At 43.4% G+C, this 13,270-nt stretch overlaps 1 protein-coding gene across 1 annotated transcript in view; it reads left to right on the forward strand.

Moving 5' to 3' along the window:
- The first annotated feature begins 650 nt into the window (after positions 1-650).
- The window catches only part of ASTN2 (astrotactin 2), a 1,297,121-nt gene continuing 1,284,501 nt past the window's right edge, over positions 651-13,270 (forward strand). Inside the window, exon 1 of the mRNA XM_074211727.1 lies at positions 651-1,182. Within this exon, the coding sequence (XP_074067828.1) occupies positions 651-1,182 (532 nt within the window). The remainder of the gene's footprint in view (positions 1,183-13,270) is intronic.

A 13,270-nucleotide genomic window follows, 5' to 3' on the forward strand; every position in this document is an offset into this window, starting at 1 on the left:
GACTACCAGTATTAGCCTGGGGTGGGGCGGTTGGAGAGAGGTAGAAGCAAAAGATGACTAGCCCTTGAGGGAACAAGAGGGAAGGATAGTTACAGGGGGCCGGGGGGGAGGAGTGGAGGGGTGGGGAGTAGTTCAATATTAGGACTACAAGAGAAAGGGGAAGATGTTGGGGGAGGGGGGTAGATCGCAGGAGGGAGGGGCACTGTGAAGTACTGGGAGTTAGATGGGGGGGTAGAGAAGCTCCGGGTGAATCAGGGGCAATGCTGGGGTGAAGGGCAGGATTAGATTAGGGTGCAGGGATTTCAGGGAGTCGGACTCTTGGGGTCTCAGACGATAGGTGGTCACTGCGGCGAGCCCAGAAGGTGACTGGGGAGGGGGTGGCACGGGGAGGGGGGAGAAACGGAGTAAGTCCCGGGCTGAGCTGCGGTGGGGGCGGCGGGGCTGGGGAGGCGGTGCGGGGGGGGGGGGGGCGGTCCAGGGCCGCTCGGGAGGCGGAGCCCTAGAGCTGGGGGCTGCTAGAAAGCGACTCACTCGCCTTCTTCCCTTCCAGCGTCCTTGTTCTCCTCCGGTCTCTGTCTCCACCACCAGCGCCCCCCGTGCCCGCCTCTTGGTGCGCCCTCCCGGGCTGCAGCTCCGCGGCCCCCGCAGGCATGGCCGACCCGAGCAGCCCCGGGCTCGGGCTCCGGCAGCGGCTGGGGCTCCGGCTCCGCCTAGGCTCGGGCTCCGGCCGCCCGGCTCTGCTGCCTCCGCCTCCCTCCGCTCCCGCCCCGCTGCTCCCTCTCCTCCTGCTGCTGGCCAGCGGGCCCGGCTCCTCCGCCTCGCGGGAGCCCGACAGCTCGTGCCGGCTGAAGACGGTCACCGTGTCCACACTGCCGGTGCTGCGGGAGAGCGACATCAGCTGGAGCGGCGGCCGGGCCGGGGCCGGGGCCGGGACAGGGGCCGGGGCCGGGGCCGGGGCCGGGGCCGGGGCCGGGGCCGGAGCCGCCGCCGCCGCCGCTGCCGCCGCCGCCGCCGCTGCCGCCGCCGCCGCCGCCGGCTCTCTGGGCTCGGGAAGCTCTGGCTCCGGCGGCCCGGGCAGCCCCGCAGAGTCCCGGCTCCTGCTCTTTGTGCGCAACGAGCTTCCCGGGCGCATCGCGGTGCTGGACGACCTGGACAACACGGAGCTGCCGTTCTTCACTCTGGGTAGGATGTGGAGCCCGGGGGGTCGGGGCAGTCAGCGCTCAGGGGACCCGGAGGGGGGAGTCCGGACATCAGTCTGGCTCCCTCTCGCTCGCTGGACTGTGTCTCTGGGATGTGCCTCCACTGGGCTCCATATTCCGGAGCTCAGACAATCCCCAGGGCCCCAGTCCTCTGTGATCAAATGGTCCCCCGTTGACCCGCGTGCATTTCTGGCTCGGGGCCCGAAGAGTTCGTCCAGGGCCCCAAGGGGCTGAGGAGCTAGGTCCTTGCTTCGGACCTGGAGACCGTCTTGAACCTGAATAGAGAGATGGGGCAAAAGAGCTGGGGAGGGGGTCCCTGATTAGGTAGGAGGAAGGGGTACCCCTCCACCATCATCAACTCCGTCAGGGGACCAGCGCACAGGTGGTTCGAGTGTGCTCCTGGAGTGGGAGCAGCTGGCTGCAAGGTGCCAGGGGAGGGGATGGGGGATGACAGCTTGTGGATTGGGAATTTTGTTCCCTCAAGGAATTGGGATGAGTTAATGGGAGCCAGATTTCCTACCCAGGGTCCCTCGGTGTTGGCGATCAGTGCTGGGGACACCCGGCTTTGGAGCAGTGGAGGTCTAAAGAGTGCTTCTCAGGGCAGACTCCCGGGCGCAGGGGGCAAGGAAAGAAGGCTCTCCCCCTTATCTTCCCCCCTCCGGGGCGCTGTCGTACTGAAAGAATAGTTTAGGAAACGCATGTACTAGTTAGCTTTGTGTGTTGGGGGAGATAGTGGAAATTGGGGAAAGAGGTACAACCTCTGTCCTGGAGCACCTGACTTCACTCTTCGCCCCCGACCCTTTTCCCATAATTGCACCTCCTGCTCTAGGGACTCGGCAGGCCGGGCAGAGCCTTAATGAAAAATGTTGCCTAGATTATTGTCTGGTTACGCTCTGAATGTGCCCAGTATAAGGATGACCCTGTTGTCCCTGGGGGTCTTTCCTGGAAATCGCGTGGGAAAAAGGCAGAACCCTAGATTGAGGTCTGCCTCCAGCTCGGCGCTGACACATTGCGGTAGCAAAGTCTAGTTAGTGGAATTAGAACCCTCCATTTCTTGTCGATTTATACCTTGTCTCCTGAACTCTACGCCTTTCCTGAGCTACAACTCTCCTGGATTAGCACTTGATTTTCTGCAAATAATAACGTGCAGGACTGAAAGAATTATAGTGAAGGCAGAACTTAAATCAGAAAGTTCTGGGGCAGCCTGACGCCTTCTCTGTTTGACCGAGTCCCTAAGGAACGTTCCTGCCAGGGCTATCAGACCAGTGACTGGTTTTCCTCTTTTGTAGCTTAATTATCTAGAGCATTCTAAATTTTTTTTTCCTCCTTCAAGATGTCTCCCAATCTCTAACCATAACTCCCCCCACCCCCAATTTGGACTCCAGAGAAAGAATTGTTAATAGAATCTATCCAATGAGACAGAAGCTATTTATTGAAGGACCTTCCTCCCTTAGTCTGTCCCAGATTCTGCTTGGCCCTCCCTGAAAGGACAGCTCTGTGGGATCTAGTTCTGGATGAAGATGAGGGCTTTGGGCCTGTGTTCCCGGCTAGGAAATATCTATCCAAAGATAGAGGGACACTCTTCCCATTCTGTCATCACTCAACTCTTAACTCAATTGAGAAAAAAAAACTTGGAGAGATGTAGATGACAGAACTAAAGAAAACTGGATTTAAAGTAAGCTGATATGAATTGAAATCAGAACTCTTTTTTACTGCCTATGACCTTGGGCATGTATTTCAACTTCTTGGCCCCTTATTTTGTCCCTCTGTAAAATGAAAGGGCTAGACTAGAGAATTTCAAAAGTCCATTCCAATTCTAAAATGCTATGATCCAAAGATGCTAAGGAATGGGAACAAAATATCTGAAAACAGATTGATTTCCTTTCTCCAGCTCTTCCTAATGTCCTGAACTTCCTCCTCTGTGGTAAAAAAAGCATCAGATGGCCACTTGATACTACTCTGCTCCACTCAGTAATGTTTTCTCTCCTCTCTTAGCTCTTAAACCTTCAGTAACTAGAGTGCTCTATGCTTCCCAGAGAGAAGGATTTGGAGGGAAGTGTGACAGAAACATCAAGTTTAAGAATCTTTCTGGGGAACTTCCCAAGGAAGTTTATCTTACACGGAAAAGCATATTCCTTCCTCCACAGTGTCTATTCTGCCTAGAAGGAGAACAAGATGTTGATGGAGATATGATGCACCATTGTGGATTAGCCCACTTCCAACTGGTCCCTTAGAGTCCAGCATTGCTTCCATGACACAAATAGCACTAGAAATCTGGGACTCCCAGCTGAGCCTGCCGATTCAACCTTGATGTTCAGCTCTATGATCTCCTCAGAGAAGCAGTCAGGGTTCTCTTAGACTCAATACTGCCCCCTCTTCCCCTTCTGTTTCTTGACTCCTGAGAAGTCAAGCTCCAGGTCACTGAAACTAAGGGACTCAAAGACTCCTGGAATGTCAAACTTGGTCTCTTCTGGCATTCCACCTTTACAGAGCAGGCTGTCACTCAACTGCCCAAGGTCTCCGGAGTCCTTAAGAAGTGGACTCAAAAGATTGAGAGATCCCAATGGAAGAATTACAAGATGGGATGTGAGCTGCTTAGGACAATGAAAACCGTCTAATCTTAGTGAGATGAAATCTAATGTTTGGCTCCTTGGGAAGCTGCCCTAGACCAGTCTACACTAGGGTGATGTACCTTGCGTTTTAAGATGTAGTCAGTATTTTCTCAAAAAAAAAAAGCCTTGATTCCAATGGTTGAACAGATGAAGGAAATTCCAGTTATTGCATGAAAACAACTGGAACTGGAAGTGGGCTCTGGGAAGCTAAAAATACTGGAGTCTCTCAATAATTTTCCATAGATTATTGTATCTCTGGAATCCTTCTCCCCTGTCTAAGAATTTCCATTCTCACTAGATACCCTTATAAATGTTTTGTGATTGTGGAGGCTGTGCAGCATAATTCTATTCCTTGAGGTTAATCCCCCTAAGACACACACACACACACACACACACACACACACACACACACACACCATACACATAACTTGTGGATGATTTTCTCCTTCATCCTACTGTGATCTGTTCCTGGAGATTTGCCTGCTTCTGGGTTATGCCCTCCCCAACTTTCTCTTTTGCCCTGTGCCAGGGACCTGTGGTGGTGCTGCTTCCCGCTGGGGAATTTGGCGAGCATCGGCAGCAAGCAGATGGCTGGGAATGGATGGCAGGAGCTATGCAGAGAAACGGAGGCTTTTTATTTGTATTGGTCTGAGACTGTTTGCGGGTAAACACTGGATGCACAGTGAGCTTTGTGGAGAGCCCTACAACTGGTTAGAAAGGAATGATTTGGTATTCCTGCCATCCCCTCTTCCCTAGGCCTCATGGTCTTAGAGACACTTGTTTCCACCTACCTAACCATTCAATCCGTTTCCTGCCTCTGAAAAATTCCCATGCCATATGCTTCTCCAATAGGAGTGGACACTTCCCTTTTCACTTCCTTTTGACCTTGGAGGAGATATGGAACCCAAGAGTGCCTCAATCTGATGCAATCTTGTGTCCATTGTTCAAGAACTGTCAATGAGATGTACTAAGCCTCTTATGATTATCTGGGACCACTAGGAGGTGGTATATCTAATGACATTATATTTAGGTTCTTGGGGGTACTTTACTCTGTTTATCCATGCTAGTGGCCCAGCATTACACTATGCAACTGACCCCCTGGCTATTAAAATTCCTCTTTGGTCCATAAGGTAAAATTTTAGAAGAAGAGGATACCCCTTCAACTAGTATGAGTCTTTGTGATCTACAGAAGATTTCTTCATGCACAAATGATTTCCCTCTGTAAGTTAGGTTCTAAAACCTCCCTTCTTTTCATCTGAAGTCGTTCTCCCTTCCTGTCACTCTCCGTCTAGTGTCCTGAACAATTTACCTACTCTTAACTGGTATGGAGATATTTCTTCCTGCATCATCTCTTCCTAGGCAGACATGCTCTAAATAAATAAATAAATGGTACTTTCCCACCTGAATGGGAATGATAAAAAATCATAAAGATATTAAGGTCCTAAAATTCATGTTCCTTGGTACAGAAGGTCTAAATGCAGAAAAAAACTGCTTCCAAAATAGAAAAGCTGGGAACTGAAATTCCATTAAGATGATAGCTAAGCAAAGATTCATTGAGCATCTCTTGAATGTTTGATACTGTAGGGGATACAATCCTGAATTAGACACAGTCCTTGATATTGTGGAATATACCATACCATTGGGGAGATGGGGCTGAAAGGTTAAATAACTGAAGAAGGATAGACTCAAACTATGTGGTAATCCATCAAGGATCCTTTCACTTCTTCAGGTATGTGTGTATGTGTATGCATATTTATATAAGACAATAAAAGAAATGTTATTCATAAGGCTGTATATGATTAAGAGACAGAGGAGCAAGTCAAATGCCTTGGTCCAGAATAGAAATCATTGCAGTGAAGTGGTCTGGGGACATTTTATAGGAATAAGATTGGCTGGTCCTTGAAACAGGATTTGGATATGGTTGATAGTTTGAAGTGTACCTTGTAAATTGATGTTATCTACCTAAAGGATGAATATTGGATAAAGAGGAAGACAAGTGAAATAGTAATATTTGAGAATTGAAATGATTTAACTCTATAACTAGTGTGAATCTTTGAGCAAGTCACTTATAACTTTGTGACTCAATTTCTTTATTTGTATAAAAGGGAGCTGAGATAATGTTCCTATTGTGCAAATTATGTTGCCTTCATTTTATATTTTATATATGAGGGGATAAAAACTTGTGACTTGCTCATGGCCACATTATAATAAGTGTAGGGGTCTGAATTTGAATCCAGATCATCTCTAAGTTCCCTTTCAATCATGACATTCTATACAATTATATGTGCAAATGCTATCAGTTATTTGATGGTTATTCCATTCTTTCTCAATCATTACCTTTCTTTTGGTACTTGGAGAATTGGGGAAGAAGAGCTCAAATAGGAAAGAGTTTGGCTAGAAGAGTTAACTAATTCAGGACTCATGAACTCAATTTTTTCAGTGTCTCTTCCTCTTCCTTTACTTCTCCCTTTCCTGCCCCTCCATCCAACTGACAGTAGCACTTACCTACAGGTAATCCAGATCATATTGGGAATTTACTTTTTATACATCTAAATGTATCTTTCCCACTGTACATAACAACATCCAGAGGAGGGGAAGTTCAGTTGTTTACCACCAACTTTGATTCAGAGAACAAAAAAGAAAAGAGAATTTAATAACCTTACTTTGTCTTAACATCTCTCAGTAATTTCCTTTGTCATGTAAAACATGTAACTGAGGGGGTGTACAGTGTCTTATGGGGGGGGATGGGAGAGAAAGAGAACTTGGGCAGATGCCAGTAAAAACTGGTTCATCTCAGGGTTTTGGGCTATAAGACAGAAGAGGCTACTTTGAAATTATAGTCTTAAAAGGCCAGAGAGGACCTCAGATAAGAAATTGACCTCTTCAGATCAACAAAGAACACCACTTAGATTTCAGAATTTGGAGATGAAACAACATTAGAGAAAATCAAATCTTTTCCCTCTCATATTACAAATAAGGAAACTGAGGCCAAGAATGAGATCACTTTCTCATTTTTCCAAGATTGTACAGGTAGCAAGATAGAGTCAGGATTCAAATTCAGATACTCAAAATATAGCATATTTTTTCTTTGTTTCTTTTTAACTAGGCCAAAAATGTCTCTGTCCAGATGTCATTTCAGGTGAGGTACTTCCCTTTACCAGTAAAGGTCAGGATGACCTTCTATTCGACTTAGTTTCAGAGAGTTGTCTGAAGTACTTTTTTTTATTTTTTGCAAGGCAGTTGGGTTAAATGACCTGCCTAGGGACACACAGCAAGATAAGTAAGTGTCTGAGGTCAAATTTGAACTCAGGTCCTCCTGACTCCAAGGCCAGTGCTCTATCCACTGTACCACCTAGCTGCCCTAGAGTTGTCTAGAGTATTGAGAGACAAATGACATGCCCACGAGTACAAAGCAAGTGACAAAATCAGCATGTAGATTCATATCTTTCTGCCTTCAAGTCCTGCTCTAATATACACTTTGATTCTCCATAGTCACAAAATGACACTTACATCAGTATACAATTGGAAGGCTATACTATATCTTTTTCTTTTTCTACCTCATTATATTGTAAATTACATTTTTTTCTTTTCAATGTTATATGACGATTTCAAAATGTCTGGTGGCATCCTAGGGTGTCTCTAACTAGAGATTGGTGTTGTCAGATAGCAAAGCAGTCTGATTCCACTTCTTCCTAGCCCCCAACTCCCTCTTAAAATTCTCACTTCAGTCATTCAAATCTGATTACTGTATCTTTTTTTGAGAATGTCTCCACCCCAGAAGTAGCTATGCTCCTAGTAGTTTCTTTTTTTTTCTTATGATCTAAAAGAAACCTAAATATATTATTTTGTTGGAAAATGTAGATATAGGAGGTACTGAGATGGACAGGGGTAGAACATATCATTCCCACTCCCACCCCATCCACCCCCATTATTTAGAGGAAAGAGGGTAGGTAGAGGTGGGCTCAGTAAGCTGAGATACCAGGACTATTCACAGCCCTGATTTTCTGGAGCCACAGAAGCAAAAAAAGAAAACTACCGTTGTGAGCTGTGGTGTGGCTGAGAGCCTGACCATTTGTACCGGCTCCGAGTACTGAATTGGCCCTGTGGGAGGCAGCTCATTCCGTGTATCTTAATCAGTGTATGCGAGGCCAAGAGTTAGCTTACTCTGAGCCGGCTAGCTTCCCCTGTACCACAGAGGCTCCTACCTATCAGCATCTCCTTTGTTAGAAATCCTTTTGGACCTGGCTGCCTTCAGAAAGACCAGAGCAGGGGAAGGGGGTGGAAGATGAGGAAATCTGAGGAAAAAGCAAGCCTTAGGATAAATCTAACAGAAAGCATCACCATGACAGATGACTTTAATGATGTGTTAGAAAGAACTGAGTGTATTGCAGACTTCAGACTCCGGACTCCGGCAGACAATTACAACCTCCTCCTCTCTTTCCTTCTCTTTCCACCCTCTTCTCTAGCCATATTGAGGTAGAGAAGAGAGGGAGAGAGAGAGAGAGAGAGAGAGAGAGAGAGAGAGAGAGAGAGAGAGAGAGAGAGAGAGAGAGAGAGAGTCCTCCAGGGAAATAGAATATTGTCCTTACAGGAATATTAGTTACTAAAATACTTATGGATTTAGGGTGACTTGTTGCCTTTGGGGGAAGGAAGGAACATTTTTCCTCTCCCCATATTAATCAGGAGGTGTTGGGAGAGCAAAGGGAAAGGGGTTACTTTTCCCAGGGAGAGAAAACCCAATGAACAAGGGTAATTTTACAGGTCCTTCAACCAATGAGGATAGAGCCTCTTTAAATAGCTGTTGCTTTTCCAAGTACCTACACTGACTGACCAGCTAGTGGCAACAGAAGATTAACTATAGGAAGAGAAAAGAAGCAATTCCTTTTTAACTGAATTTTCAGGCAATTTTTCCAGAAGATGCCTAGAAAGAAGGGTGACCAGTACTGCCTGTGCTACTCATTTCTCACATACTTTATTTCTTTTGTACACCCTCCCCAGTCTCTTTTTTGGAGAGTTGATCAGGTCTCACAAAATTCAATTTTCATATGGTCCAAGCAGTGTACTGTGGTAGAGCACTGGAATTGAACTAGAAAACTCATTCAATCCTGATTTAACTGATTACTTGCTAAAGGGCACATAAGTAACTTCCAATCTCAAGGTCTCAGTTTCCTCATTGGAAAAATGAGAGAGTTGTACTAGAGGATCTCTAAAAAGCTTTATAGCTCTACATTCTATGAATTTAATGTAGATATATATCTTAATAATGGCTAGGATTTATACTTTTGTTCACTTGCATCTAACACTTCATGATCTTGGCAGTCATTTCCTTAAAAAAGTAATTTTACAGATGAGGAAACTGAGGCAAGAAGCTACCAAGGTCATATAATTAGTAAGTTTCTGAGGTCAAATGTAGACTCAGGAAAATAATTCATCCATGCTTCAAGCCCAGGACTCTATCCACTGCACTACCTAGATATACTAGGATTGAAGTAGTTTTTACACGTTTTCTCATTTGAGCTTATAATGATCCTGTGAAGTGAGTGCCATAAGTGTCTCCATTTTATAGAGGAATAAACTGAGACTGTGAGAGGTTAAATGACTTGCCTAAGGGTGAATCAGCTTATTAGCATGTGAGAATTTAGAATTGTGTCTTCTCTCTTATTTTCAACCCACCACAACCTTAATAAACTTGTCTCCAGTAATTGAACATAATTTCTGTTTTTCCCTGACATTTTGCAAGGCAATTGGGGTTAAGTGACTTGCCCAAGGTCACACAAATATGTAATTTTTAAGTGTCTGAGGCCAGATTTGAACTAAGCTCCTCCCAACTACAGACTCAATGCTTTATCCACTGTTCTGCCCTGAATATAATTAATTTAAAACTCAGAGGCCCCCCAACTCTGTAAAGTGACTCATTTAACACTGACTTTTCAATGCAATTATTGCTGTGACCTCTTATATCATAGTTTCTTTGTGTGTATTGTTTGATTACCATCAATTCATATGCCAAGAATGTGAAGTAGATGGAATACTGGATTTGTCATGAAGCTCTGGATGCAAGACTGACTCAGATACTTACTAGGTAACATAAACATTGATGAGTCATTTCATTTCTTTGAGTCTCTGTGTTTTCTTCTGCATAATGGGAATAAGAACACCTGTATTTATCTGCCTTGTGGGCTTAAATGGGATAATATTTGTTAAATGCTACTGAAACTTTAATGCACTATATAAATGTCAGCTGCTATTATTATAAGTCAAAAAGAAACCAATTATATAAGGCAAATAGGAATCCTGGACTCAATCCAACAGCCATCTAAAGGGGCACAGTATTTTTAGAACAGTCTCAAAAAAAGGAACCCCTGAATTATGTTATTTTCATTTTAACCTTTTGTTTTTATATCACTTTCATTTCCAAATATATCCTTTTCCTTCCCCTCCCTATCTACTGATTTATCCTTTGTAACAAAGAATAATATATATATATATGAGTATGTATATATATATATATCTATGCATATACATATATAGATATATTTGAAGAGTAGAAAGAGCAGTTGATTTTATCAAAGTCAATCAAGACATCACTTGTGACAGACAGTATATAAAATGTGCCATACTCTTAGACCCCCAAAAACAGGCAGGAGTTTTATTTTCTCAAGTCTTCTCCAGAATCAAGCTTGATCATTTCTGCAATATTTTTTTTTGTCTCAAACCTTGAATATTAAAGAGAGGCAGGAAGGAAAGGAGATTTGTCTATCAGTTAAATAACACTCAACTCTGCTAACTATGTGACTTTGGCCAAGTCAGTGCTCTGTCCTGGGTCTAATTTTCTGAGTCAGTAAAACAAAATTGAAATAGATTCCTAAAGAAAATCTGTGTAGTTTTTGTTGTGAAAAGGAGGTTGGGACTGAAGCAGGGAGGCACTATTTCAATTCCCAATTCAGTCAATTCATAAGGAAGAACCCTACTACGTGGGAGACTTACTCTAATTCACATTTCTTCATTGTGCCTTAAAATTATGAAATGATTATAATTTCTATCTTGCAGAATGTCTGTGGGGGAAAAGATTGGAAGCACTATAGAAATAAGAATTATAATTCTAAGGATTTGGCCTCTTGGTCAGGACATGCCTGACACTGTTGTGGTCTTTTTTTTAAAAAAAATTAAATAAGGGAAGAGTGACTCTAGTTAGGAAAGTAGCTAGGGAGGGATGTCATTGGCTGATTTTGGGCTTAAGTAGGCTTTCAAGAATGACTGAAGATCATAGGATAATAGATTTAAATCCAGAAAGATCCTTGGAAAATGTACCACCTTAATTTTTCAGGTGAAGAGACTGAGGTTCACAGATGTTAAATAACTTATTCAAGGTCAAGCAGAGAACAAATACAAGAGCCAGAATTAAATCTCAGGACCTCCATATAGATCTAGCAATATTCATTGGTAAGGATCATAGTACAATAGAATTGATGCAATGGGGCCCTTAAAAACCATTTAATCCACCTATTTAGTTTTAGAGATTTGGGAACTGAGGTAAGGTAGAATGGCAGGTAAGAGGTACAGCAGATAAATCCAGTCCTGGAGTCAAAAAGGACATCTTCCTGAATTCAAATGTGACAAGGCTCTAGCTGTGTGACCCTGGTCAAGTCACTCAACTTCTTCTGCCTCAGTTTTCTCATTTGTAAAAAGAGCTAGAGATCAAAATGAAAACCATAGGGGGAAGCTGGGTGCTGCAGTGGATAGAGTACCAACCCTGGAGTCAGGATGACCTGAGTTCAAATCCAGCCTCAGACACTTAATAATTGCCTAGCTGTGTGACCTTAGGCAAGTCATTTAATCCCATTGCCTTAAATGAATAAAACTGTAACCATGAACCAGGGATCCGATGCCATGATATGCAAGTGAATTGGATTTAAGTGAGGGGGAGGACTGTCAAAGTCACCAACCTCATTTCTCTCTTCAGGGGCAATCTGAATCTAAGTGACCAGATATAAATCAGGTTGACTGGAGATGGTCATGGATGCTGTGAGAGATCTTGGTCTTTTTGAGTTAAGATTCTTAGCAATTTTTAGTATGATTGGTGATTAAGGCTGGTAAGAAAGAATGGAAGCAAAGAATATCCTTCTTTGCATAGTTAAAAAAAAATCTGTCTGGGAGGAGAAGACTCTCATGGTTTCTGACCCCAAAATAGAAACAATTGTTACATACATTCACTCTGTAATAGGGGCCAAATAATGACCAAATGGGGCTTGGCAAGGGACCTAATTTTGGCCAAACAAAGTGAGCCAGAGTGATTATGGGCTTGTAAACCTAAGATCTCTTCCCAGGTTTTAGCGTTTCAACTATATTGGTAGGTAATAAATAATAGGAGGATTTGAATTGAGGTCTTCGGGCTCCAAAGTCAGTGCTTTATCTTATGATACTACAGAAGAAATATCATGGAATAATACATTTAATAATGAACACAATATGATAGTAGGATGTTGACAATATCTGATATGAGCAAAGCATGTTTTCAAGGAAAAAGATGTGGTGTGTGGGGTGGACTGAAGATGGGGAATGGAGGACAAAATCAAATGTTGAACAACTTTGAAAGAAGAGCCTTTATATAGCACTTTAGAAAGTCTATCACTTCATTTGAGATAGGTAATATGAGTTTTATACCAATTTTCATATGAACAAACTAAGTTCTTTAATCACACTGCTCACAAAGTGGGATGGTAACAAATATTTATTAAATTATCTATTGTTTGTTCGGAGCTCATGTTTCTGCAATGCAAAAGTTAGTGCTCTCTTCTCTATTGAATTCAGGGGTGTTTAGTCTGGGTATCAGAGGAAGTAGTGAGCCATTCAAGAGCTCTAAGCAAATGATGCAATCTATGTTATCTTCAAGGAATATTAGTCTGACCAAATGTCTATGAGAAGGAGAGCCTGGAGTTAGAGAGAGAGGAGGAGAAGAGAATGTTGCAATAATAACAATACCTTTTGTGCGAGAGGAAGTTCAAGGTGCCTTTTCAAATCTTCAAGCATTATGGAGATATGAGCTGTTTGCTATCATCATCATCACTATTATTATTATTAATTATTATTATTACTGGTAGAAATTCATAGAGACTTTGATATTCACAATTTGTTATTCTTTTAGTATTCTCCTTCCAAGTCTCTGTCATGTGAATATGTACAAAGAGCAGAAACTTTGGGTTTTCATTCTAATTCTCTGTCTATCCTCATTTAAAAGGGAGACAATTTTTGTAGGAACCTTCTGAGAAGGGGCTCAAAAGGCAGGATGTCAAAATATACAGCTGTCTGGTTGTCAGAGCTAGCAATTACTGGGGAGGTGGAGGAGTAGGAATGAGGGTACAACCTAGAAAATGCCTGAGGCACTCTTACCTACCTGGTCAGAGCTGCTCCCTGTGTCTCTTTTCTGCTCAAAGTAACCATCAGTCTATAGATGTTTGT

Source organism: Macrotis lagotis, chromosome 1 (genome assembly GCF_037893015.1).
Source record: "Macrotis lagotis isolate mMagLag1 chromosome 1, bilby.v1.9.chrom.fasta, whole genome shotgun sequence".
NCBI classification, from domain to species: Eukaryota; Metazoa; Chordata; class Mammalia; order Peramelemorphia; family Peramelidae; genus Macrotis; species Macrotis lagotis.